Genomic DNA, 27,305 nt, shown 5'->3' on the forward strand with positions numbered 1-27,305 from the left:
TATTACTCGCATGCTACATCACCATCACATGCGACCTAATTATTAATAAAAAAAAATAAATCATAAAGCACTTGAAAGAAGACTTTAAGGAAAAAAATTGAAGCAATCTAACAACACACAAAAACGGAAGTTCCGGTCGCCGTCGAATCTTTGCACACCACCGGACCTTTGCACGTCGTCAAACCTCCGTTCATCCTCGGCACGCCGTCAACCAGCCGCCGTGAACTTACAGTTAGTTGCTTTTTCAAGGATTTAAATGTGAACTAAAAAATTACAAATTAGTGGTCTAGCAGTAGCACCTAAGAAAGATAAGAAGAAATCAAGAAAGAACAAGGTGGTTGTCAATGAAAAATGAAGCATCTAATTTCAATGAACAATGTTTATTTGCGATGAAAATGTCAATGAAAATGAAGCATTTAATTTCAATGAAAAATGTTTTTTTGCGATGAAAATGCACCTGAAAAGTCAAGTCCATGGGAGTAATTTGGGTTTTATGTTTTAATGGATTTTTTTTCTGGTGATGTGTTCAGTTTGGCCAATACAGTTTGGTGCTGGAATCGTGGTCTTGACTACAAACGGCAACGATAATAACTAAAACGGCAAGATGTCGTCGACAGGAGGATGTCGACGTTGGCACTTGGCAGGTGATGCGGGCTATTCCAAATTAGGTAATTTTGGTGTGGTTTTGGGAAGTGGCTCATTGAAATTTGGAGTTTCATGTTCTAATATCATGAATGCATTAATGCAGAAGAAGATGGAGAATGAAACCTAAAGAAACATGGTTACTTGCAAGTGAATTGGAGTAAGCATTTCAACACGTAAAATAGGTACCACTTCTTATTGTAGAACAAGTATCTATTAGGTACTTTTTGTGTTTTGTTCCAATGGGAGTACCTACTAGGTACTAGTACTTAAAAAAATAAGTATCCACCATTGAAGATGGTCTTAAACATTAATCACAAAATAATAATTAGGTGGCATGAGATGTTGAGGTGGCATGTTAATCTTGTCCATATAAGCGTTGACTTGAACTAAATTGAGATTTTGCAAAAGAAGCTAAAGATAGGAGATAACAGTGTTATTATAAAAGTTAGGAGATCAAAATTATAAATTTGTGAAAGTTACAGGGCTAAAAATACAATTTAACCTAATATTTTTATGAAATGGACTATACTTGTCAGAAAAATGAGATACTGGCGTTGTCCTTTCAAATTGAAATTGAATCATGCCTTGAATCAATCACGTGACCCATACACCCCAAGATGGTTATATCCATGATTGATTCTATTTCAAGTGTAAATAACGAAGTTGTCAAAATCCGTTTTTTACGTAAACTTATTTAATTTAGGTGGAATCGAAATATAAACTAGACTCATAAGCTCATAGAATTTACTTTATATTAAAATTATACATATAATTTATTTAATTTTTAACTTAATTTGAAATTAATAATTTTATTTTTAATCTATAAATTTTAAGTGTTATGAATATTAATTAAAGAAAACATAACAAAATTAATATATTATTAATTTTAAATATTAGATAATTCACACTCAATTGATTTTTTCTCATTCTCATGAATTAAACATGACTATATCATGCATTTCAATAACAAATATTATTGGTATTGGTTGAAAATATAAATGTTGAAGAGTCTTGATTTTTCTAACAAATGGCAACAACAACTATATATCCACAATATGTCTTGTAAAGAATAATAATACTTTTTTTTTTTCATGTATTAAATATGACTTTTTAAATCATGCTTGTCATGTAAGAATGAATATATGCTTGTCATGACTTTTTTTTTTCATGTAAGAAAGTTTGTTCTTTTTTTTTTACGATAGGAAAGTTTGTTGCTTCTTGTTATATTCAGATTTAAACAGATTTTGTTATCTATAATAATTGTTCATTGAAGATTTAAAGTAACAATTTATTTTTTAATAAAAATAAATTTATTTGAAAGAGTGCAAGAAAATATGAATTTATTTGTGAATTAAGATGAGGGTATAATAGAAGATAAGATGCAAAAATCCACTTTCTTAATTTGGTGTTATCATTCTAATCGGATACTTATAAGTTATAAGAAAATGGAGGGAGTATTTATTGAATAATTGTATAAAATTTTGTAATATTATATTATTTTATCAAAATCTAATTACTTATATGTTTCGTCTCTCACACATTTTCATCCATTTTTTGTATATTTTTCCTTTTTCTTTATTATTCTCGCACGACATGCATAAAATAAGAGACGTTGTTTCCTACTGGCTGCTATAAACAAAAATTCACTAAGATAATTGAAATACTTATCTATAATATAGGCCGAATATTGAACCTTGTTAAAATATTCACGAGTGTAAAAAATTATTACACTTCTAACTATTTATTACTAATATTATATTATATGTATTTTAACAAGATTACTCTTTATAAAAAAATATTTTAGCTTAAAAACGTTCAAGTAGGTAAAAACATGTAAACTCGTTTGGACTTGCGATTTTATCCAAAACTATTTTAGCATTGATTTAACACGAAAGTTATACCTAAAAATGTAGAATCGATAGAGTTTACGTTAAGTGACGTTAACGAAAAATGTAGTGTCCTTGAAGAGAAATGAATTGATTTTGATGCTATTACTAGTCATCATCTTACTACTAAACATCATGTTGAGGTCTTGAAGAAGTATTTCAAAATCAACATAATGTTGCCGAGTTTTTCTCAACCATTATAATGTCAATTTAGAGCAAATGTGTGTGTATATCATGCTTGGCATATATGATAGTTTTCTTTTAAGGGTGACCAAGTCGGGCGAATTGCGCGGTGAACATAAAACATTGCATCGAAGTACTCTAGACAGAAATGAAAGAAGTAGCCCACAATTTTGCAATTGATTGAATCCTCTAATGAAACGTATGAGTGGATGCACAAAATTTTTAAAAAAAGAATTTTAACTCTGTAATTAGTTTTTAGAAAGTCTTATTTTTTTTATATTATTTAATACAAATAAATCATGTTTAAATACATTAATACGTGCTCTTAAAATACATATTAACATACTCTCTTTATTAAAATATATTTAAAGGATTCTTTTGGAATTTCACATATCTTGTGGAGGTGGGCACAATACCTAGTATTTCATCCGTCCCAAAATATAAGTAAAAGTGATCAACAAAAGTGAATTTATTTGATTTAAATTTTTAACCAAATACATCAATTTTATTTAACTCATTTTTGTTTATATTTTGGAACGGAGATAATATACATCAGGAATACAAATGTTGCCGTATTTGGGTTTTGTAACCCAACCTAGTAGTAGGCATAACTCTCACTACTAGGGGTCTCGATGTTTCTCCTAGTGCTAAATGTATCTTTTAATCAAACCGTTTTAATTTATTTTATAATTTGAAATATTACTTAAATTTGAATGATTTGGTTTTGAATGAATGAATGATGTCCTTAATATATGCGAAAGCTTGAGTGCATATAACCTTAATTCATGTAACACAGTATTAAACACACTTTTTTTATGAGAAATGCTATATGGTGCGAAGGGCTGCGGTGCGAAATTCGACGAATACCCTTGCAAAAGCTTAACTCCCGCTAGCTCCACGTGCAGTAAATACAAAAACACTTTGTACCACAGTACAACCCTTCCCTTCATAGAAATATATCCGGCTACCGCACAATTTGACTGTTTCGTTTTTTACAACCACCGGTGAATAAGAATCTTAACTATAGCAATGTCATTGCTATAGTTAAAATAAACAGTTAACAAGCTTCAATTACTATTATTGATTTAATTCATTGTGTTTGGTGTATGAAATCTATTCTTGATGTCTAAAATTCTGAATCTTGTTCCTAATAGTTACTCCTCCTCCAGCAATATAATAGGTGTGGTTGTGAAATCCATAAATTGGATTTTCCTCACGTCGGAACCTCCGCAAGCCCGCAACGACGGTGACCTCCGTCGCAACAGAAACACGGCAGGCTCACCGTTGAATCTAACTCCCTTATCTACAACCTCTTATCCATTGTTATCCACCACACCACCCCTGCTGGAGAAAATCACCCAGTCACAACTTGCAAGATATTAAAGATACCATGGGTGGTTAATGTTGATGAAGCGGTGGTGGAGATATTGGTGATTGGTAAAATCATAGTGTAGAAAAGACGTAGGTCGTACACGGTGTATGCTAGATTTGTACCTTTGGATTTTCAGATTAATTATGAAAATACTACGCCACGTCATTCGTCGCCTTTCGCATACTCTTTTATTCGCACCATTCATCATTTTCCTTTTTTTATTATTATTATTTGAATTTATATGGAATTCACGATTTTGTGAGATTCGCACGAATTTTCTATAAAAGATGATTGTTGGAAAACATATATTAGTGAGTGTGTCGTTAGGACTTTTTTAAGGAAAAAAATAGGCAAAATTACACCACATGTCCTTTATCTTATTTTTTTTGTAACAGTTTGGTCCTTTATCTTTTTTTTGTAATACTTTGGTCCTTTATCTTTTATTTGTAACACTTTAGTCCTTTATTTTTTTTTTATTTGTAACACTTTAGTCTTTTTTTTTTGTAACAGTTTGGTCCTTTATCTTTTTTTATTTGTAACACTTTGGTCCTTTATTTTTTATAAATAAAAAAGATAAGGACCAAAGTGTTACAAAAAAAAAAGATAAAAGACCAAATTGTTACAAAAATAAAATAAAGGGTCAAACTGTTACAAAAAAATAAGATAAAGGACATGTAGTGTAATTTTGCCAAAAAAATACTAACATGTATTTCGAAGATATTTTTTAAGAAATTAATCACGCTAAACAACGGTAAAAACTACAATCTATAATGTAACCAAAAAAAAGAAAAATACAATCTATAATATAATATATCAAATATGTAAATCAAGTAAATTTGTGAGTCTTCATGTAACACACTGCTCATACTAATGCCTCATTCTCTACCAACGATAAAAATAAAATAATGCTTCATTCACACCCATCATAATTATAGAGAAAGAAAAATGATAAACAAAAATGATAAACAGTGTAACAAAAAAACAAAAATTATGTACACCAAAAAAAAAAAAAACAAAAATTAGTTAAGCTTTTCGTGAGTTGAGATCTCTCCATTTTGTACTCTTTCCATTTCTTTCATTACCAAAAGTTGTAAATGTTTTTGGGTGTATAAAATATATTTGGACCTACTTAATGTCATATTTTTGCATTTATATTCACAAAACTATGTGAAATGAAAATGATCCTAACTCGTGATACGAAAGTAATAAGTAAATAAAATAAAATTGTCACCATCCTAGATTCCTAGTTAGAGAAATGGTCCAGCAAAAGAAAATAGGCATAAAAAATGGCAACCCTAAGACCAACTCCAGCGGCTGGTTCTTTCTTCAGTTTGCCAGCTGGAGTATGATTTGGGTCCACTTTTTCTTTCCTTTGAAGCTCCACCTGGCCATCAGTCCATAAACAAGCAATGGTTCTTCAATTTTTTTTTTGATTTTAATAATAAAAGTAGCCGTTACCAACGGCTAGTTTCTTTTTTTTTTCTTTTTTTTTTTAGTTATTTTTTAGTTATAAATATAGTTTTGTGAAAAAAATTAACCAACACAAATTTTACCAACACTTATATTTTCTCTTCAATTTCAATTTTCTCTCTCACAATTTCATCATTTTAATTCAAATTTTCATTTTTTTTTACTTCAAATTACAATTGTTTAGGTCAAATGGATCCTAATCATTTTCATTATCAACAAGCTATGTTCAATTTCATGCAAAATTATCAAAATCCTAATCCTCAAAATTCTCAAACTGTTGCGATATTTCTGCAAGTGCACAGACTTATCGTGTAGTTATAAAAGATTATCGATCCCACAGAGACTATTAGTTAATATTTCGCTTATGTTTTCAATATAATGTAAGGTTAAGGCTAATAATAATTAAAAAGGGGTTTGTAAAATAAATACCTAGATATAATGTGCTCCTTTAATTTAGGTGTGGCTGGCGCCACAATATGCATGGCTGGCGCCATGATTTTGCTTTGTGGCCGGCGCCTTAACTTAATGTGGCTGGCGCCACTTCTTTATTTTATATCAATTTTAATTTAAATAATTAAAATTATTATTTTAATTATTATAAAATTTAATATGAATAAAATATTAATAAATAAAGTAAAATTGTGGGACCCAATATGGGTTCTTCAGAGTTGCACCATTGGAGATAAAAATTAGTTGAGTTGCTTCAAGCTGACGTGGCTTAATAGGTCCCACAAGGAACCCAAAAATAGGTTCACGGTTGGAGATGCTCTAATAATTCCAACACAAGATCGATCAAAGCATCAGATCAAATGGTCAAAATGCGTAACCTGATTATAAACCAATCCAATGCAATCCACCCATACTCCAAATTTAACGTTTCAATAACGTGGCCGTAGATAAACAAATAATCCACAAGTACCCATCAAGTTTCACCAATCCTACGGTCACAAATAGTTCATATTAAGCAACACGCTCACTCTTTCCTACATTTGAACTCAACCAATAAAACGAGAAGCGAAAACAAGAAACGCGCATGGTTCACTATCATACGCCACACAGTTACTAAACAAAAGAAGAAAAAATGCGCAAGACATTATCGTGCGCCTTATTGTCCAAACCTGCGTGTTGTGTGTGCTTTCTCTCTCTCTCTCTCTCTGTGCCTCCTTCGTCTTTCTCATTTCTCTCTGTGTAATTTTCTCTCTTATTCTTCTTCTTCAATCGAAAAACACAATATAACTAAAACAAAAAACACGAAAACAAAAAAAGAAGAAGCAAAAAAAAAAAATTAACAGAAATTATTTAAATACTGAAAAAACAATGAAGCACACTTCATCCGAAGCAGTTCCATCTCTATCATCCGTACCATCATTCACGACGGACCAATCACAACCCGCCACGTCATCATCTTCTTCCGCGGCAGCGGCGGAAGACCTTACAATAGGGTCTCGCGACGGAGGTAGCGGTCAAGAAGCGGTTGTTGTGGATCGGAGAGGTGAGTACTCCGCTGTATGTAGATGGACGGTTAAGAATTTTCCGAAAGTAAAAGCTAGGTCACTGTGGAGCAAGTATTTTGAGGTAGGTGGTTACGATTGTCGTTTATTGATATACCCTAAAGGTGATTCACAAGCTTTACCTGGTTATGTTTCTGTTTATCTTCAAATCATGGACCCTCGTGGAACTTCTTCAAAATGGGAATGTTTTGCTAGTTATCGTTTAGCATTTGTTAATGTTGTTGATGATTCTAAAACTATTCATCGTGATTCTTGGCATAGGTTTTCTGCTAAGAAGAAATCACATGGTTGGTGTGATTTCACACCTGCTTCTACTATTTTTGATCCTAAATTGGGTTTTTTGTTTAATAATGATTCTGTATTGGTAACTGCTGATATTCTTATTCTTAATGAGTCTGTTAATTTCACTCGCGATAACAATGACTTGTTGTCTTCCTCGCTTTCTTCTTCAAATTCCATATCTTCGTCGGTTGTTGTGGCTCCTGTTTCCGATGTTTTGAGTGGGAAGTTCACGTGGAAAGTTCATAATTTTAGTTTGTTTAAGGATATGATTAAGACGCAGAAGATAATGAGTCCGGTTTTCCCTGCTGGGGAGTGTAATTTGAGGATTAGTGTTTATCAGAGTTCGGTTAATGGGGTTGAGTATCTTTCGATGTGTTTGGAAAGTAAAGATACAGATAAGAATGTGGTTTTGTCTGATAGGAGTTGCTGGTGTTTGTTTAGAATGTCTGTTTTGAATCAGAAGCCTGGTTCAAATCATATGCATAGGGATTCTTATGGTCGGTTTGCGGCTGATAATAAGAGTGGTGATAATACTAGCTTGGGTTGGAATGATTATATGAAGATGTCGGATTTCGTTGGGTCGGATTCGGGGTTTGTGGTGGATGACACTGCGGTTTTTAGTACCTCGTTTCATGTGATCAAGGAATTTAGCAGCTTCTCCAAGAATGGGGCTGTCATTGGTGGGAGAAGCGGCAGTGGTGCGAGGAAGTCAGATGGCCACATTGGAAAATTCACTTGGAGGATTGAGAATTTCACAAGGTTGAAGGATTTACTAAAGAAGAGGAAAATTACGGGTCTTTGCATTAAGAGCAGGAGGTTTCAGATTGGTAATCGGGATTGCCGTCTTATTGTTTATCCCCGAGGTGAATCCCTTTCCTTACTCTGTGTACCAGTCATTTTAGTAAATTTTAACTCCATTAGTAGATATGATATTTTTATGTGCATTTTGGTACAATTCTTGTTTACGTTGATGAAAGTTTAGGAGCATATACTTGGTATGTTTTATGAGTTTTTCTTCAGTTTGATATTTTAAGCTTTTAGTTTATTTCTACCAATGTTGAATAGCAACTACTATTTGTTTACGCTTTTGGTACAATTCTTGTTTACGTTGATGAAAGTTTAGGAGCATATACTTGTTATGTTTTATGAGTTTTTCTTCAGTTTGATATTTTACGCTTTTAGTTTATTTCTACCAATGTTGAATGGCAACTACTATTTGTGATTAGGGATGATAATCTAGATCTTTTTTCTTTGTGCACGAGTCTAGTCCATGCACTCAGATTATTCAAAAACATTGAAATTATGCTTAGGTTGTGATGAATTTTTATATGGTTTTGATGCTATCAGGGCAGTCTCAGCCACCATGCCACCTTTCGGTGTTTCTTGAAGTTACGGATTCAAGAAATACTTCTAGTGATTGGAGTTGTTTTGTTAGTCATCGGTTGTCGGTTGTAAACCAGAGGATGGAGGACAAATCTGTCACTAAGGAATCTCAAAACCGCTACTCTAAAGCTGCAAAGGATTGGGGTTGGCGTGAATTTGTGACACTCACTAGTCTATTTGATCAAGATTCAGGTTTTCTTGTCCAGGACACTGTCATTTTCTCAGCTGAAGTTCTCATATTGAAAGAGACATCAATAATGCAGGACTTTACTGAGCATGTTTCTGAGTTAAACGGCAGCAGTTCCCTTCTTGATAGTAGTGGGAAAAGAAGTTCATTTACATGGAAAGTGGAGAATTTCCTTTCTTTTAAGGAAATAATGGAAACTCGAAAAATCTTCAGTAAATTCTTTCAGGCTGGTGGATGCGAACTTCGAATTGGTATGTGTTTTATTGCACATATTTTATTTCCTGCATTGTATCCACTGGAAGTAGTGATTGCAAACTTTTGAATTGTTGTTCTCTCATTAAAAGCTTATGTTTCAATGCTCCAGGTGTGTATGAGTCATTTGATACCATATGCATTTATTTGGAGAGTGACCAGGCTGTTGGCTGCGATCCTGATAAAAACTTCTGGGTCAGATACCGAATGGCTGTTGTGAATCAAAAAAACCCAGCCAAGACTGTATGGAAAGAATCTTCTATCTGCACAAAAACTTGGAATAATTCTGTTTTGCAATTCATGAAGGTGTCTGATATGTTAGAAGCAGATGCAGGGTTTCTTTCCCGTGACACCGTTGTTTTTGTGTGTGAAATATTGGATTGCTGCCCTTGGTTTGACTTTTCAGACTTAGAGGTTAGTCCTTTCAGGAATGTCTTATACTTGTAAATGCTATTATTAATTGATATACATATACTCTCTCTCTCTCTCTCTCTCTCTCTCACTCACTCACTCACTCACACACACACACACGCGCGCACACACACCAAATGTTCTCTGCCTTGCCCTTTTATTTTTTTCTTATGTCCCACTGTCCATGGGATGATTTGTTCTTGGCTTTAGATATAAGAATACCTGTATATACATGGGTAATTATTTGACGACCCCGACTCTTCTGTTTCTGACATGTCACAAATTTAGCATATAAATAATATCTGGTTTTAAATCTGACTTATATTCTGTCTGGTAAGATTGGAACAAGCAAGTTAGGAAATATGGCCCCTACCTTGGAATTTCTTGTTATAGCTGATAAGATGCATGGAACAAGCTGATAAGTGACTCATTGGTTACAGAAGTTGATTAAAATTTTGCATCCCTACTTGTAAGCATATTTCTATCCCATACCCGAGCCAAAAAATATAATTGTTTTCCTTTTATGAAAAGGGAAAAAAACGACTATATGTTTACCTCGTATCTTCTTGTTGTGAAGTTAGAAGTTCTTGTTATGAACTTCATTACAACTGCCGGTTGTCTTTAATGCTTATCGCTCTTATTGTTAGGTTTCATGTGCCTCTAATAATTTGATCTTTAATGTACAGGTTTTTGCTTCGGAGGATGATCAGGATGCATTGACAACTGATCCCGATGAAGTGATAGACTCTGAAGACAGTGAAGGGTTAAGTGGAGATGAGGAAGATATTTTTAGAAATCTTCTTTCCAGAGCTGGATTTCATTTAACTTATGGAGATAATCCTTCACAGCCACAGGTTACTTTAAGAGAGAAACTTTTAATGGATGCTGGTGCAATTGCCGGGTTTTTGACTGGACTTCGGGTTTATCTTGATGATCCTGCAAAAGTAAAGCGCTTGCTTCTGCCTACGAAGCTCTCTGGTATTTCTGATGGGAAGAAGGCCACCAAGGCTGACGAGTCTTCCCCAAGTTTGATGAATTTGCTGATGGGAGTTAAAGTCTTACAGCAAGCAATCATTGATTTACTATTGGATATAATGGTTGAGTGCTGCCAACCTTCTGAAGTGGGTCCTGTTGTTGATTCTGTTGATGAATGCTCTAAGCTTTCTCCAGATAGCAGTGGAAACATTAGCCCACTTGAACGTGATAATGAAAATAGAGCAGTGGAGTCTGCACAAGTTCTTGTTCATGATAGATTGAATTCCGTTGTCGAAGAAAGCAGTAGTACGTCTTCTGCACAGAGTTTTGATTTAAATGGGAATGGTATTCAGGAAAAAGCTCTTCCTGGACAGCCTACTTGTCCACCAGAAACAGGTGCCACTGTTTCAGAAAATGCGTCATTTCGGTCAAAGGTACAGCTCTGCATTCATAAGATTAAACTTTTGTTAAATATACTATGGTTTTGATTCTGTGAATTTGGAATTTCAGACCAAGTGGCCAGAGCAGTCTGAGGAGCTCTTAGGTTTGATTGTAAATTCACTAAGAGCTTTGGATGGGGCCGTTCCACAAGGTTGTCCGGAGCCAAGACGGCGACCTCAGTCAGCACAGAAAATTGCTCTCGTATTGGACAAGGCTCCTAAGCATTTGCAAGCAGACCTGGTTGCTTTGGTACCCAAATTGGTTGAGCAGTCAGAACACCCACAGGCTGCACATGCACTCCTTGAGCGCCTACAACAGCCAGATGCCGAACCTGCTTTACGAATACCTGTGAGATAAACTATTATTCTTTACCCAAATGTTCTTATACCATTTTTTTTTTTTGCATAATTCTTATACAAATTGTTTTATTGTGTGCATTTTATGTTCAGAGAACAGTCTTCAATTTTAGATTTACGTTGGCTGCATTTACACTTCTACGAACTTGATTATGGTTGCATTGTTTTACTACTATTGATGAATATTTTTTTTCTTAGGTTTTTGGGGCGCTTAGTCAATTGGAGTGTGGTAGTGAAGTGTGGGAGCGCATTCTGTTTCAGTCATTTGCGCTTTTGACGGATTCAAATGACGAACCTCTAGTTGCAACAATAGATTTTATATTCAAAGCGGCATCTCAATGCCAACATCTCCCTGAAGCAGTAAGCTCGAAGATAATTGGAAATAGCTCCGTGCCTCTTTAATTACTTAGAATTAATTTGTCAATGCAATAGAGTTTTATACAATTTTCTAATATGTTTTGCCATGTCATTTAATGCGTTTGTCAATTGGCATATCATGTTATTAATAATATATCCAAACAACTCATTTAATGTGATTTCGACACAGGATTGGATGATAGTGTTAAAAAGTTTACATTCACAATGCATCAAAAGCAAAATATTATACTTATGTACTGTTTCCAATTCCAAGATAGTTTATGAAGCATTTGTAACATTATTTTTTTCCCATGTATGTAGGTTAGGTCTGTTCGTGTCAGGCTGAAAAATTTAGGACTTGATGTGTCGCCTTTTGTCCTTGACTTTTTGAGCAAGACTATAAATAGTTGGGGGGATGTTGCTGAAACCATACTGAGGGACATTGATTGTGATGAGGATTATGGTGAAAGTTGTACCGCTCTGCCGTGTGGGATTTTCTTATTTGGTGAACATAGCGCTGCTGCTACTGGATTGCACATGATTGATGAGCAAGCTTTTCGTGCTAGTCGTCATTTTTCTGATATTTATATACTGTTAGAGATGTTATCTATACCTTGTCTTGCCGTTGAAGCTTCTCAAACATTCGAGAGAGCTGTAGCTCGAGGTGCAATAAGTGCTCAGTCTGTAGCTCTGGTATTGGAAAGTCTTCTTTCCCAAAGATTAAACAATAATGCCAGACCCGAAAATTTTCAACATTTAGATGGTGCAACAGAGGAAGATGCCTGTGAGCAATTGGTTCAAAGGGATGATTTTACATCAATTCTTGGTCTTGCTGAAACTTTGGCCCTCTCCAGGGACCTATGTGTGCAAGAATTTGTGAAATTGCTCTACATGATAATCTTTAGATGGTATGCTAATGAATCTTATCGGGGGAGGATGCTGAAGAGGCTTGTTGACCGCGCCACCAGCACTACTGATAATGGCCGTGGAGTAGATTTTGATTTGGATATCTTGGTTACTTTGGTCTGTGAGGAACAGGAGTATATTAGGCCTGTTTTGAGTATGATTCGTGGAGTTGCTGAACTTGCAAATGTTGATCGAGCTGCTCTGTGGCACCAGTTATGTGCTAGTGAAGATGAAATTATCCGTGTTCGTGAAGAATGCAAAACTGAAATTTCTAATATGGCTAAGGAAAAAGCTACTTTATCACAAAAGCTGAGTGAATCCGAGGCCACAAACAGTCGACTCAAGGTATTTCACATGTCTTGGTTGATAATTTATTGTGGATACCTCATATACTGGAGAATTTACTTCTGATGCATTTTATGATTCAACAGTCCGAAATGAAGGCCGAGATAGACCGGTTTTCTCGGGAAAAGAAGGAACTGACAGAACAAATTCAAGAAGTTGAGAGTCAGCTCGAATGGCATCGCTCAGAGCGGGATGATGAAATATTAAAGCTCTCTGCAGAGAAGAAAGTTCTTCATGATCGTTTGCATGATGCAGAGACACAACTTTCTCAGTTGAAGTCTCGGAAACGTGATGAATTAAAGGTATTACTACTTTTTTAAACAGAAAAAACATTTGTTCCTATATGATTGAAAAATAAGCATCCATCTATGCTGATGTTAAACACTGCATCTTATACAACTACGTGCTGCCTACAATGTTTATGTTTGCATACCCCCTATTTCGAGGTTAGGTGAGCTGGGAGGGATGTTTATGCATGACTAGCTGACTGATTTTATTACATAATTTGTTTCACTGGGTATAAAATAGTAACAGTAGAATAAAAAAGCAAGGAATGGGGGGGGGGGGGGGGGCATTGTTTTGCTTGTTGGATACAAGGGCATTGTTTTGGTAGTGTGGCAAAAAGTGTTCTTCAATGCAGATTTCCATTCTTGTCCCTAGATTCTGTCCACATCATTCAGATTATAATTAAATATTTGATGAGATTGCATCTCGAATAAGGAATAGTTAAACTGCAGTTTATTTTGACTTCCACAGGGGTTATGCATGTTAGGCTAAGGTTTAAAAAACCAAAGCATTTTTATGATTGTTCGCTTTCGTTTATGAATTGATAACTAGTCTGCTTGTTATGTCTTGAATGAGGCAAGGTCAATATTGATGTAATTTGTATATTTTACAGAAAATAGTCAAGGAGAAAAATGCACTTACTGAAAGATTGAAAAATGCTGAAGCTGCACGCAAGAGATTTGATGAAGAATTGAAAAGATTTGCAACAGAAAACGTATCTCGGGAAGAAATCCGGCAATCGCTTGAAGATGAAGTTCGTAGATTGACTCAAACAGTTGGACAAACCGAGGGAGAAAAGCGGGAGAAGGAGGAGCAGGTTGCTAGGTGTGAAGCATATATTGATGGCATGGAATCAAAGTTGCAGGCCTGCCAGGTTTGTCTTGACATATAGATTGTACTTTTCATATTTATTGCTTTTTATATGTACTTTTCGCATCTCTTGGATTTAATCTAGCTTACTTTCTCTGCAATTTCAATGCTGTCTGCTATTCTCAAATGCTTAGTTCGATGATGAACGGGTTTTGTTGGGTGACCTTGAAATCATAATGTGTGTGCATGAGTTCAACTGGGTATCCATAATATTAGGCAGGTTTTCACTATCGATGCTGGACTGTTTCATTCTTTTGCCTAAAGTTCTCTAGCTCAAATATCGTGTGTTGGAAATCTTTATAGTAGTATTTTGTTGGATGGGTCAGAATGATGCACAATGTCTATTTCATCTTTGAACATTGATGCCATTGTACGTTGTTTTCTTGAATTTGCAAAATATTGGCTTCATGATCATACTCTGGAGGTTAATTTGGTAAGTTAATGCCTTGTTTTTTCTTTTCCAGCAATATATCCACACCCTTGAGGCCTCACTCCAAGAGGAAATGTCACGACATGCCCCATTATATGGTGCTGGTCTGGAGGCTCTATCAATGAAAGAGTTGGAAACAATATCACGTATTCATGAAGAGGGCCTGAGACAGATCCATGCCCTTCAACAGCGTAAAGGGAGTCCAGCTGGGAGTCCTCTTTTGAGTCCCCATGCTCTCCCTCACAGCCATGGATTATATCCTTCTGCATCTGTGGGACTTCCTCCATCAATCATCCCAAATGGCGTAGGTATCCATAGCAACGGACATGTGAATGGTGCAGTAGGACCCTGGTTTAATCACCCTTGAATTCTTAGGTCATAGGATGTTATTCTTTTCGCGTTATTTCTTTGGCATTTTGGCTGGTAGAAGTGTTGGAGCAAGCAAGGATGTTGGGTAAAAAGGAGTACCTAAGGTTAGAAGGGTTGGGTGAAATTTTGCAAATGCCATACTCATTTGCGCCTACATTTTGAGGGAAAAAGAGAAGAAAAACAAAAATAGTTATAGGCATTTTTTAGTTTCCACAGTTATATGTCACCGTTACTGCATAGCTTGGCCAAAGTGGTTGCATCTATTTTATCCTGGGCCAGATGTGAAGCACTGTAAGAAATCTCTATTGATAGCTTCTTTTAATACGTAATCAACAAAGAAAATCCTTACCCCCTTTGATTACTCTCATGTCTCAGTCTCTTAGATTATGCATTTCATGTAGGTCTTTTTTAGGGTAAATGTGGTGGCAGATCTTGACTAAAATTTTAGATGGGGCCATATTTATAATAAGTATTAGTAACATTTAATGTAAATAAAAAATCCGCATCTTGGCGTAGTGGTAAAAATCGCTACCTTTTACCTCACATGCACGGGTTCGATTCTTCTCATTCCATTTTTTCAATAATTAAGTAATAAGAATGAATTTTTATACACCACCGACTTTTCTTGTTACGGAAGGTTTGCATTTTTCATAAAAGGATTTTTTATTGTATAAGTTAATTTATTAGCTATTTGTTAGGTTCCCGTGGATTTTAGTTGATTTCTTTGGGGTTTTATCCCCATTTCTGTCCAAAAAAAAACAAAAAATATGTGTATATTAAGTGTTATAAGGATAATGAATATAGTCCTTCAAAAAAAAAAAGGATAATGAATATAGAGGAACTCCGAACTCTGCATGCAAGGAATACAAATAAGAATGGCAGTTTTCCTTTAATACCATTCTGGCCAACATTTAGTTCACCTGTTCCTATTTGAAGCCAAAATAAAAAAATAAAAATCACTATATATATAGTATACTCTATTATGCTTAAGTGCAAATTAGCTATCCGAGTTTTATATTCAATCTTCTCAGCCATATTGAGTGTAAGATCATGTGAAAAACATCAAATCTTTTAGCTGGCTGATTCAGAGTAAAATGTTTCCTCACAGCCCTTACACCTTGCTTGAGATTCCTATACTTACTCTCTGGAATAGCACTAAGAACCTCTTTCAACCTTGGAATATCTGAAACATCAACCTGCACTGAAAATGCCTCCCATCTCAGTACATCACTGAAGGGCAACACATAATAATCTGATAGAATCACAGGTACACATTCTGCATAAATTGACTCTACAATTCTTGGGCTAGCCACTTCATGGCCACTTGGACATAGACAGAACTTGGAGTTTAGCATTAGAGAATAGTAATCTACCCCTTTAGGGAGATACTCATAGACACGGAAATCACTGTCTCTGTTTCTCCAGTGGTGGAGAAGAATGGGGCGAATTGGGCCGTGCATACCACCGGCAAAGAAGGCAAGATAGCGACGCGGGGCGTTGTCCGGTGGAGGTGAAAGAAGTTTAGGAGATACTTCACCTCCAAATAGATGAATTTCTGGTAAAGATACATCCTTTAGAGGATTGAAACCTTCAGAAGTGTTGGCATTGCACAAGACTCGGATAGAGTTATTGTAGAGGAAAGGATTACCCTTTGATGCATGTGGACCCTGCATAAATTATAAGGAAACAAAAATGGCTTAAAACTCACATTGTAAAACACTTATGTTTGAAAGCGAGTCAATCATTTTAGAATGTAAAGTAAATAATATCAGTATCATATTTGTTAAAATATCAATCATATATATTTTTTACTTTGCTATAACAAGGATAATTGAGGTAAAAATGTGGCTAATGTTTCAATTGTGTATCATAAACAATAGGGAATTGAACAAATTACCCAATCATGACAAGCAAGCATGAAGTGGTCAGCACCACGAGTTCTGTTCCAGAAGGGGTACCTCATAGATATCACTTTCACATAATCAGAGACAAAATGCTTTAAAGGAGTGATATCATAAGAGGATGGTGTATAGAGGTATTTGACCATCCATGTCACACTGAATGGTAAAAAGTAAACATGAGCTGCATTAGGATCATTAGTTCTAAATTTCCCAACCCCATGTTCCATCTCATGGAGGAACCTTCCTTCAATGGAATATATGTCCTTACAAGGGCCATCGTGAACAATTGGTAGGTCCCCATCTGGGTATACATATACTTTGAATATCTTCTCCATCTCCAAGTAGCTCCTGTAAATGTAATTATAGGTAGTGCTGTAAATAGCCATAAGAAATGGATATTTTAACTGTTACATTCCCTTTTTCCAAAGAAAATTGGAATTTTCCTGCAGAATGATGGAATTTGTGGTCCTATGTCAGGACTTTGAGTATAGCCATTAAGAACTTTTACATAGAACTGTGACATTGACGCATGAAAAATAGGCAAAATAGGAGTATGAAAAAGCAGTAGTTTCTGTCACAATCGTTTAATTAGTGCGTAAGGTTCGGGTGCTTATTAATCACACATATTTTTTCAAAGTGGCTCTTAAATACAACCGTAAATAATTTCAAAATGTATTATTACTCCGTGCTAGAGTTAAACAAAGTTAATGTATTTTGTCACGTGAACTTAACTCAATTGATAGCATTATATGTGTAGGGAGTCGGGGTTCGAACGAACCCCGATCATTTTCAAGACGTGGATGTAATTATAGAAAGTTAGAAACAATTTTCGTCAAAAAAGAAATAAAGTTAGAAAAAACTCAAGATGGAGTGTAAAACAAGATGTGTAGATGTAATTTATTTTCAACTTGTTTTATAAGTTATTCGTAATAATTATAGAAAGTTAGAAACAACTCATATATGGTTCATGTGGACAGTCATTTCTTCTTTGAGTACTTATGATAGCATTTAATTTTGATATACAGTCACTAATTTTACATGACTTTAAAGACCCAAAAATCTTTAATTATTTGAAGATTACTCCAAATCCTTATAGAAACCGTCACTAATTTGAAAAATATTGTTGATAAATGTACCCACAATTTTATTTTTATACACGAATTGCCAAATCAAAAGCGTAAATCTGTCGGGAAAAAAAAAACGAAAGCGTAAGGAATTCAAATTCCTTTTGCTCAAAAGACTTACAAACATATTCATGCATAAAAGGCATGGAATGTTACTGAAATTAGTTGGCACAATCAAAGATCACACTCACCATCATGCCTGACTAATATAGTTCCAAACTTAATTGCTAACATAATTTTCAAGATTAGGGATTGGATGTGGACATATTAATAGTATCAACAATTCAATATACTTTAAATAGTTAGCATGTGTTTGGTTTAGCTTATATTTGCCGCAGCTACACGTCCGAACATGATCTTGCCGCGAAAATGAGAAGCAACTATTTGTTGCTTCACAAAAACGTGTGTCGCGTCGCGTTGTAGACGCGGAAACAGACACAGCATTAGAAATCATGGAAGTTTGGGGTAACAGTAACACAATACTATACCAATGATCACGACAAGTAGTGAGTGTCCAACATATTTTTCCGCGCAAGTTTTATCATTACAATGAGTGTGTAAAACTCTGAAAGCAAATGAATGCTAGCGCACTCAGCCACCCCCAAGCCCAGCCCACCCCTAGTTTAGGTTATCTTATATTGCAAGAAAAAGAAAAAAATGTACACTATCTCATAAAAGTGTTCTAGTACAGTGACTTATAAGCAAAGCTCAGAATAAGCTTTCCACGCTTTGATGTTGATATTATTATTATTATTATTATTATTATTATTATTATTATTATTATTATTATTATTAATAAGTATAAAATATGAGTGTCTATTTTCGTTGTAGATATATCTTTCTTAGAATAAAGAATTGTGTTGTAAATGCAGTTCAGTTGATAATTATTAAAGATATTGATTTATAAAAGAATTTTCCACACTTTTAAAAGTGTGTGAGATTAAAAAGAAAAAGAATAAAGACTCAATTTGGTCTGTTACAATTTTTTTTATACATACAAAGTGGAAGGACATAGGTTGAACTCCGATCTTGGCGTTTGGCTTAGCAATTTGACATTTCTGCTGGTTTAAGCTATAATTTGTGAATTGATCCGTTACATTTTACGTTTGACTCAATTCGATTAGGTGACCGGCCATGATGCAGGGATCGAATTTGGATTTAGTTTATATTTTATTATATATTTCTTCTTCTAATTTTTTTTTTGTTTTAATTTTTACTCAACTTTTTCCTATCTTAAATATAAATGAAAAATATAAATAGTTGAAACAAAAAGTTAAACATATTTGAACTAAATTTTGATCCAAACAAAAAGTCAAAATGTATTTGTTTTACCTTTTTCATTTATATTTAAAATCAAAAGTACATAGTCTATGTATTTTAAAAAATCATATGTATTTAAATTTGTAAAAAACTGTACTATTCATAACAAATTCATAATTAAAATGGTCAACTATGATTGATTGTTAGTACTTTTACAGTTTTTATTATATTTTCCTGTAGATCATTATTTTATTTTTTTATGAGATTGCTGTAGATTATTTTATATTTTGCTGTAGATTAGTATTGTTTTTATAAGTTCATATTGGAAAAAAAGAAGAAATTAAGGAAGAGAAGAAAAAAAAAATGGAAGAGAATATACTGATAAAATAAGCGCGGGTTGTGATAAACAGCTCCGGCGGGAATGTAACCGTCGTGGTGTGGTGTTGACGGAGTGAGATTGCTTCTATGATCTCCTAATGCAACTTTGCGAATGGAACTTCTCGCTCGTGCAAGTCCTTCTTCTCGCTTCTCTTCTCTGTTCTTCACTTTTCTCACTTCCCTCTGTTAAAATTCAAATCAACCACATTACTAATTATATCAAATTAATCGATGATTGAAGTATATAGAAACAAATTAAATTAATCAAATTAATCTAACTCTACTAATCGATCTGTTTCACAAAAACAAATACAGTACTGATCGATCTATAATTGATATTGAAATGAATGTTGCGATAAACTAAAACTGGCATAAGTTGAGTAGTTAGAGTAGTGAAATTACCGGTCCGGTAGAGTTTGAGTGACGACCAGCAGGTTGAACGGCAAAGATGTGATCGTTCTCGGCGCCGTAAACATTTGTTAGTAAGTCGTGAAATGAAACTGAATTAAACGACGGCTCAACGACGGCGGTGGTGGATCGCATCCAATGCAAAGGAAGCACCACCGTAAAGATGACAGTGAATAAAGCTAGAAAGAGCATTAACATCAATTTTCTACAACAAATCTCCATTTTCCTTTCTTCAATTTTGTAACAAACTTTTAAGAGAGAGAGAGAGAGAGAGATAAAGTGAATGAGAGCTATGGTATGGAGATGGAGGTATAGATGTTATTATGATATCTTTCTGTTTCAGACTTTTTGTTACGGATCAATATCATGGTGTGGAAAATTTGAACTTGTGCAATGTTTAATGACTGTTTTGGCCCTATGAATTTTGATTGAAATGACTGAATTGACCTTGCGAGTGAGAAAGAGGCACGTGACCAAGGACACGTTTTATGTGATTATTCAAAACCAAAATGGGTTAACTTAATTTCCCGCCGTAAACAGGGAGGTTTTGCACGGACTAGGAACAAAAGCTGTTATCTTTGTATCTCTTTAAACGGAAACGGCAACTCATGTGGTTTCTTTTCCCCTTAATTACTTTTAGCTTCTTTAATAGAACACTCTATCTCACTTTTTTATTAAAATAAAAAAGTCATTTTAAGAGAGATTAATCATATTGGTAAAGTGGTACAGTAAATATTTTGTATTAATACAAAATATATCTCGCTTCATAAAGTGAGTATTATTAATAAGGTAATAAGTTATCATTGATTGATTATGAAATTAAATCTGAATATGATAAGCTTACTTTGATGGAGTTGTAGGTCGTTCAAGACTAGTTCCTTCTACACAAGCGAGCCAGTTACGGTTAATATTTTGTTCTAACTTTTAATATGTACTACCCACTTTTTAAGGTGTTGTCGTTTTTGGATGTAAGTGCTCACAAATTTGTCTTTGATAAAATGCATTTTTTTAGATTGAGGAGTGAAGTATTTTTGTTTATAAACTACCATTAATTTTGATTTTTGAAAATGTATGACTTTAAAGTGTACTAGAATCGTTCTAATCTGAACGATATGGGTTGATCGGGTCTTGGGAGGGATTGGTGTATTGATGTCGAGAATATGTTGTTTGAAAGGTAGCTTGATATAAATGTGGATGTTGTAAATTCTAAACCTCTTACTCAATCCAACAATAACAAGAGTGGATCAAAATTTTAATCACAACCAAATCCAAGCAATAATAATTCTAACAACTTAAGTGTAAGCATAAACAATCAAGCAAATAACAAGAAATGGTAAAGAGGAAGCAAACACACAAGAGATTTGTTACTTAGTTCGATCCAACAATAACCTAACGTTAGAGGGAGAGTAGCCCTCCGATTCACTATTTCAAGTTTGTTACAAGAGATCAAATGAGTTACAAGAAATTAGCTCCACAAGTTCACCAAGAACAATAATATTCTCTACTCATTACTCAATCTCTTCCCACGAATAAGAGATTCAACAAAGGTATCAATAAAATGCTCACTAGTGCTGCTTTTCAAGAACAATACTCGTTTTCTCTATTTTTCTCTTTTTGCTCAAGAACAAAGATGAATAATGAAACTCACATTGAAGGTGTTTCTCAACCTTAAATTTGTTAAATATGTTTGGATCTCATCCCCAAAAGCTATCGTTGGACTTTACATCGTTAGACTTCCTACATCGTTCACGCTTCAGGCCCATGGGGCCGGGCTGCAGCGTGAGGGGGGTGTTTATATATTCAGGCCCAAGTGACCAAATGAAGTACATAATTTGCTCTTTCAATAATCGATAAATGTTTATTTATATTATTCAATATTTATAATAATGACATAATTGTTTATATTAATTAAAAAAAATCAATATATTATATCCATAAACTGTTTTCCTCGAGTAATTACTCGTGTGTGCTCCTCTTCTATGTGCATCGTAACTAACTCATCAACATATCTCTCTCTCTCTTCGTTTGAATGACCAATGAAAGTTTGTGTATTCTAACAAACATGATCTGAAATCTGAAAACCATGCTTGAGCTAAACAATGACAACAATAAAGACAATGTAGATTCACACATTGCGATCATCTTCCTACATTTTCCATATAGCAATTAATCTCACCTTCAAAAATGGGATTCTTCAGCGGCATGATCATTGGTATTGCGATTGGTATCACATTGATCATCGCTTTCGCTAAACAAGAAAGCACCCGATCCAAGCGTCGCACCGATTTGGTATATCTATTCTAGATTTCACATTCACTTAATTCATTTTAAATATCATATTCTTTTTTCTTTTTTTTAACTGTATGTGTTATGGTGTGAATCTATTATAGGCGAAGACGATAGCAAAGTTTGCGAGGTTAACGGTGGAAGATTCTAGAAAACTTCTACCTGAAAATTTTTATCCGTCATGGGTGGTCTTTTCTCAGAAACAAAAATTGAGTTCAACTTGTTAATTTCACATTTAATTTTTTATTTGTAGAGCCTTCAAATTTAATTTTGATATGTCATCTAATATTAACGTTTTTGTTAATGCAGTTAACTTGGCTTAACAGTTTATTAGATAAGATTTGGCCTTTCGTCGATGAGGTACTTTAGTTTTTTTCTTATCAAGTTTGGAAATATGTATTTTATTGTATGAAACACGGAAACAGACATGGATATCAGACACGACACGAATACCGGCACGTCGACACTGATAATAATTTAAAAAAATGACAAAATTTAGTGCAAGCATGAATGTCAATGTGTGTCGATGTCTGACACTAACATGTCTCCGATACACCTAATTTGAACAGTTTCTCTGTGATTCATTAGATTTTATTAGACATGGCTATGGATGTATACTTTTTAATGATGCAATATTGAAATGTGAAAATGTATGTAGGCAGCATCAGAATTGATAAAAAACAATGTTGAACCTATTCTTGAACAATATAGACCGTTGATTTTGTCGTCTCTCACATTTTCCACATTGACACTTGGTACTGTTGCTCCACAATTTACAGGTTAGATATATTATTATAATTCTTGTGAAATTTAAGTAATTTTTCTTATGTGCTATGACTAATTATGGGTATGGCATAACTAAAATGACATTTAAAAAAGAACAGAGTGTATTATACTGAATTTAAAATATGTTGCTTGAAATATGTAGGAATTTCAATTGTTGAAGAGGGTAGTGGGCCTACTGGAGTGACAATGGAGTTTGACATGCAGTGGGATGGCAACCCCAATATTGTTCTTGACATTAAAACCAGAGTTGGTGTTGTATTGCCTGTGCAGGTAATACAAATAATTGTTAGGATAATTTTAAATATTAATTTTTTATTTGAATAATATTTTACATGTAAAACAAAATTGTGCACTATTTTTTATATCAAAAAGTACAAAAGAAAATTGCATTAGACAATTAAATTAAGGTTGTCATGCTAGTTCAGGTGAATATTTTCAGCTTTCAATTACATAGTTTATTTAGATATGTTTGTCTTCCAATGCTTGAAAGAAATGTAGACTTAGTGACATTGTTTTTTTTTTTTTTTTAGTAATCTAGTGGCTAGAAAATCCACCTTAAAGATAAATAAGTGGAGTGTCTGGAGTTCGAACTCCGACTCCTGCATAATATATGTGATGTCCCTACCAACTGAGTTAAGCTCATGGGGACGGTTTAGTGACATTGTTAATTAGGTTGCATACATTTATATGTATTGGTTATTCCCTACCACTCTATTATTTCTATTTCATTGCAACTTGTTTATATAGGTAAAAAATATTGGATTCACTGGGGTTTTCAGGTTGATCTTCAAACCTCTAGTAAATGATTTTCCTGCTTTTGGAGCTGTTTTATTTTCCCTAAGAGAAAAGGTGAGTTATATTGTCTTGTATGTTAAAAGTGTACAATTTTAAAAATCCAAATAATTCAATTTTTTTGTTGTTGTGCAAACAGAAAGCTCTTGATTTTACTCTTAAGGTTATTGGTGGTGATATTTCAGCCTTACCAGGGGTATCTGAAGCTATAGAGGTACAATAAAATTATTTCTTACAGTTTTTTTATTCATTTGATTTAAGTTATTATGTATTAGTTTGTGGATGTGCTCAACATGAACACAATCTTTATGTGTACACAAGATTTTGCAGTTGTTTAATACAGCAATAAATACAAAAATTCACATTCATTATCTACAAGTAGTTTTATGGTTTTACAAATTTTAGTGTTGTATGTTATTTTTTTAATCATTGAAAATCTTTGTTATATTTGAAATGTTTTTAAGGGTATTTTTCTAAAAAAAATCTTTTCTTTTTCTCCTCAATCTTCTTAAATCTCCATTATTGATCATTAAACTTTGTTAGTAAATGTATGAATAAGAGGTATATTACTATTGATTTGATGCACTGTAGTTTGTTTGAATCATGGAAAAATATAATATAATAAAATACTTAAGTTAGACATATGGTGGGTTAGTTTTTAGCCAGGGGTGTGTTTAGTTATTTGGTCAGTTTGGGCTAGTTTGATCTATAGCCTTTTTGTTTGTTCTGTTTCTGGGCCTAATTTTTTTGCTTCCTTTTCCTTGTGTTTTTCTATTTGTACACCCTTTTTGGAATATGGTACATCTTGTACTTATTCTTTTTCACTTATTTCATACATTAAACTTTAGCCTCTTAAAAAAAAGGCATATGGTGGTGTATGACATTGTCAATTTATTTTCAACTCATACAACACTCTACCTACAAGATAAACTACTCTACTTTTATTTCAGGAAACCATTCGAGATGCCATCGAAGACTCTATAACTTGGCCAGTACGCAAAATTATACCAATTATACCAGGAGATTACAGGTATCAAAAAGTTCATTCTCATTTTCTTTACAAAAATAGTACAGGATTATTTTCTTTTTAAGTTATATTTTAGAAACCTTAATTAAAAATCGATCAATGTTGATAATGATAATACCAATGTAAAAGTTTTCTTTAATTGTGGATGTCTAATAATAACCTTAATGGAATTAGTATAAGGTTTAAAACTTCTAAGTTAAAAGTACTATAGTACAATTTTTATTATTGACATGAACAACTAATATTATTTCTTCCTTTCCCAGTAACCTGGAACTGAAACCTGTTGGAACACTAGATGTAAAACTAGTGCAAGCAAAGAACTTAACAAATAAAGATTTAATTGGGAAATCTGATCCTTTTGCTGTCGTATTTGTACGTCCACTTCGCGACAGAACCAAAACTAGTAAAACAATCGTAAGGACTTTCTTTATTATTTATTCCATCCGATCCTTTTTTTATAACAAACAAATAACTTTTTAAAGTTCATTGAATATTTGATATATTCGGACATGTTCAGAATAACCAGTTGAATCCAATATGGAATGAGCACTTTGAATTCATTATTGAAGATGCATCAACACAACACTTGACCATAAGAATCTTCGACGACGAAGGAATTCAGGCAGCTGAGCTTATTGGTTGTGCCCAAGTTTCCCTAAAGGAACTTGAACCTGGTAAAGTCAAGGTTGTATGGTTGAAATTAGTTAAGGATTTAGAGGTCCATAGAGATAACAAATACAGGGGTGAGGTAATATATTAATTCTTCGCATTTTTCTTACATTCACATAGCATTGCTTCATGCCATTCTAATATCTACCCACATAGGTGCACTTGGAGCTCTTGTACTGCCCATATGGAGTTGAGCACACTCTTAAGAGCCCTTTCCACACTGATTACTCATTAACCACGTTCGAAAAGACTCTCAAGAGCGACACAGAGGATGATGATATTTCAGCAGCATCATCACGAAGAAAAAGCAATGTAATTGTAAGAGGAGTTCTATCGGTCACTGTAATTTCAGCTGAAGACTTACCGGTAGTCGATTTAATGGGCAAGGCTGACCCGTTTGTTGTCCTTTCATTGAAAAAATCGGAAAAAAAACAAAAGACAAGAGTAAGATTTGTGATATTTTTAATTTCTAATTTACAAGCCAAACACTTTTCAAGTAATAGTATGTGCAAATATTTATTTCTACATAGTTTCAATAAATTAAACATTAATTCATGTATTCTTAGGTTGTAAATGAAAGTCTAAATCCAGTTTGGAATCAAACATTTGACTTCGTTGTAGAAGATGGCTTACACGACATGTTAATTGTTGAACTTTGGGATCATGATACATTTGGCAAGGTAATCTCTTACTGAAGTTGTTTGATTCAAAGTACATACTCTATGAGTTGGAAACTTCAGTTAAGTATTTTACATTTCTTAACATGCGCAAATTAAATTAAGTGTTTTTTCTTTCTTTTTTCAGGAAAAAATGGGTAAAGTGATCATGACACTAACCAAAGTCATCTTAGAAGGGGAATACGACGAAACATTTGATTTGGATGATGCTAAATCCGGAAAGATTAATTTGCATTTAAGATGGGCTGCACAACATAAGTACCGTGACCCTTAATATATTGTTCAACCCAAATCGCTTTAGTAATCTAATGTTTGATATTGATTAGTCAAGTTTATGACACAATCACATGATCTTAGAAAAATTGTGGTGAATAGTTCAACTGTGTGTTGAATGAGTAAACATCATCTTCATTTTTTTAAAAGCGGCATTACTATAATTTTTGTGTATAAATGTCTAGTTAATGTCACAGGTTTAAAAATGTGCACATTTGTATTCTTTATTCATTCCATAACTATATTAACAAACACTTCAGTTTCTTTTGAGAAATTTAGAAGATAGTTACGCATCTTGAATTTGGAGAAGCTTGTGTTGGGAAAAACCGGCATAGAGAAAATAAAAGAACGCAATCAACAACACAAGAATATAACGTGAAAACTCCAAAACCGAAGAAAAAACCACGGCCGTTGTCAAAACCGACAACCAGAGAATAAACACTATGTGAAAATTGTTACAACCCATAAACTTCACTCTCAACCACCCCATGCCCCAATACACCCACACTCTCCAAAGTAAATATTTGAACTACATCTCAAATACTCTTAAACAAGAGCATAAGAGAAAAGCAAAAAGACACAAATACAAACTTAAAGTGTTTACAAGTGTTACTGCTTGGTGTAATCATAAACAAAGAACTTAAGTCCATTATATAACATTGATTCCCTCATTGCTTCACCATTCTAAGCGATGTGGGACTTCTTCAATATAATTTTTTGACTTTTTTTTTCCCTCTTCATTAGCAATGTGAGACTTACATTGCAATCAACCCCAACAATCTCCACCTTGATTGTAATGGTCTTCAAT

General features: G+C 33.9%; 3 protein-coding genes across 4 annotated transcripts; 2 read left to right on the top strand and 1 right to left on the bottom strand.

The window, feature by feature from the left end:
* The first annotated feature begins 6,587 nt into the window (after nt 1–6,587).
* Nucleotides 6,588–15,277, top strand: LOC123899197. 2 transcript variants are annotated; one of them, XR_006805532.1, is made up of 11 exons: nt 6,650–8,212; nt 8,697–9,170; nt 9,284–9,585; nt 10,269–10,991; nt 11,068–11,346; nt 11,553–11,714; nt 12,033–12,962; nt 13,049–13,264; nt 13,861–14,121; nt 14,252–14,487; nt 14,582–14,720. XR_006805532.1 is itself a non-coding variant. In XM_045950270.1 (10 exons), the coding sequence occupies exons 1-10, from the start codon at nt 6,874–6,876 to the stop codon at nt 14,912–14,914; spliced, it is 5,019 nt and encodes a 1,672-aa protein (XP_045806226.1). In that variant the 5' UTR covers nt 6,588–6,873; the 3' UTR covers nt 14,915–15,277. The 2 variants fall into 2 exon arrangements, 1 of the variants encoding a protein (XP_045806226.1); XM_045950270.1 differs by lacking the exon at nt 14,252–14,487 and having other exon boundaries at nt 6,588–8,212; nt 14,582–15,277.
* A 442-nt stretch (nt 15,278–15,719) lies between these two features.
* On the bottom strand, nt 15,720–20,318 carry LOC123899198 (probable glycosyltransferase At5g25310). Its single transcript, XM_045950271.1, has 4 exons — nt 19,982–20,318; nt 19,581–19,762; nt 16,814–17,165; nt 15,720–16,583 (listed from the first exon to the last, which is right to left on the bottom strand). The coding sequence occupies exons 1-4, from the start codon at nt 20,207–20,209 to the stop codon at nt 15,918–15,920; spliced, it is 1,428 nt and encodes a 475-aa protein (XP_045806227.1). The 5' UTR covers nt 20,210–20,318; the 3' UTR covers nt 15,720–15,917.
* A 1,671-nt stretch (nt 20,319–21,989) lies between these two features.
* Nucleotides 21,990–26,645, top strand: LOC123898927 (synaptotagmin-5-like). Its single transcript, XM_045949968.1, has 13 exons — nt 21,990–22,276; nt 22,378–22,490; nt 22,582–22,633; nt 22,932–23,052; nt 23,202–23,329; nt 23,807–23,908; nt 23,991–24,065; nt 24,802–24,881; nt 25,142–25,292; nt 25,396–25,626; nt 25,704–25,991; nt 26,114–26,227; nt 26,352–26,645. The coding sequence occupies exons 1-13, from the start codon at nt 22,172–22,174 to the stop codon at nt 26,496–26,498; spliced, it is 1,707 nt and encodes a 568-aa protein (XP_045805924.1). The 5' UTR covers nt 21,990–22,171; the 3' UTR covers nt 26,499–26,645.
* Nucleotides 26,646–27,305: the final 660 nt, after the last annotated feature.

This window comes from Trifolium pratense, linkage group LG7, assembly GCF_020283565.1.
Source record: "Trifolium pratense cultivar HEN17-A07 linkage group LG7, ARS_RC_1.1, whole genome shotgun sequence".
Taxonomy (NCBI): Eukaryota; Viridiplantae; Streptophyta; class Magnoliopsida; order Fabales; family Fabaceae; genus Trifolium; species Trifolium pratense.

Bases quoted from the DNA above. Each gene is read 5' to 3' on its own strand.
- LOC123899197 (XM_045950270.1), top strand. From the start codon at position 6,874: ATGAAGCACACTTCATCCGAAGCAGTTCCATCTCTATCATCCGTACCA. The intron at 11,715-12,032 runs GTAAGCTCGAAG...CCATGTATGTAG, and splicing joins GCCAACATCTCCCTGAAGCA to GTTAGGTCTGTTCGTGTCAG. The intron at 14,122-14,581 runs GTTTGTCTTGAC...TTTCTTTTCCAG, and splicing joins CAAAGTTGCAGGCCTGCCAG to CAATATATCCACACCCTTGA.
- LOC123898927 (XM_045949968.1), top strand. From the start codon at position 22,172: ATGGGATTCTTCAGCGGCATGATCATTGGTATTGCGATTGGTATCACA. The intron at 22,277-22,377 runs GTATATCTATTC...AATCTATTATAG, and splicing joins CCAAGCGTCGCACCGATTTG to GCGAAGACGATAGCAAAGTT. The intron at 23,909-23,990 runs GTGAGTTATATT...TTGTGCAAACAG, and splicing joins TATTTTCCCTAAGAGAAAAG to AAAGCTCTTGATTTTACTCT.
- LOC123899198 (XM_045950271.1), bottom strand. From the start codon at position 20,209: ATGGAGATTTGTTGTAGAAAATTGATGTTAATGCTCTTTCTAGCTTTA. The intron at 19,763-19,981 runs GTAATTTCACTA...GAATTTTAACAG, and splicing joins ACTCAAACTCTACCGGACCG to AGGGAAGTGAGAAAAGTGAA. The intron at 16,584-16,813 runs GTAATTTGTTCA...TAATTTATGCAG, and splicing joins TGCTTGCTTGTCATGATTGG to GGTCCACATGCATCAAAGGG.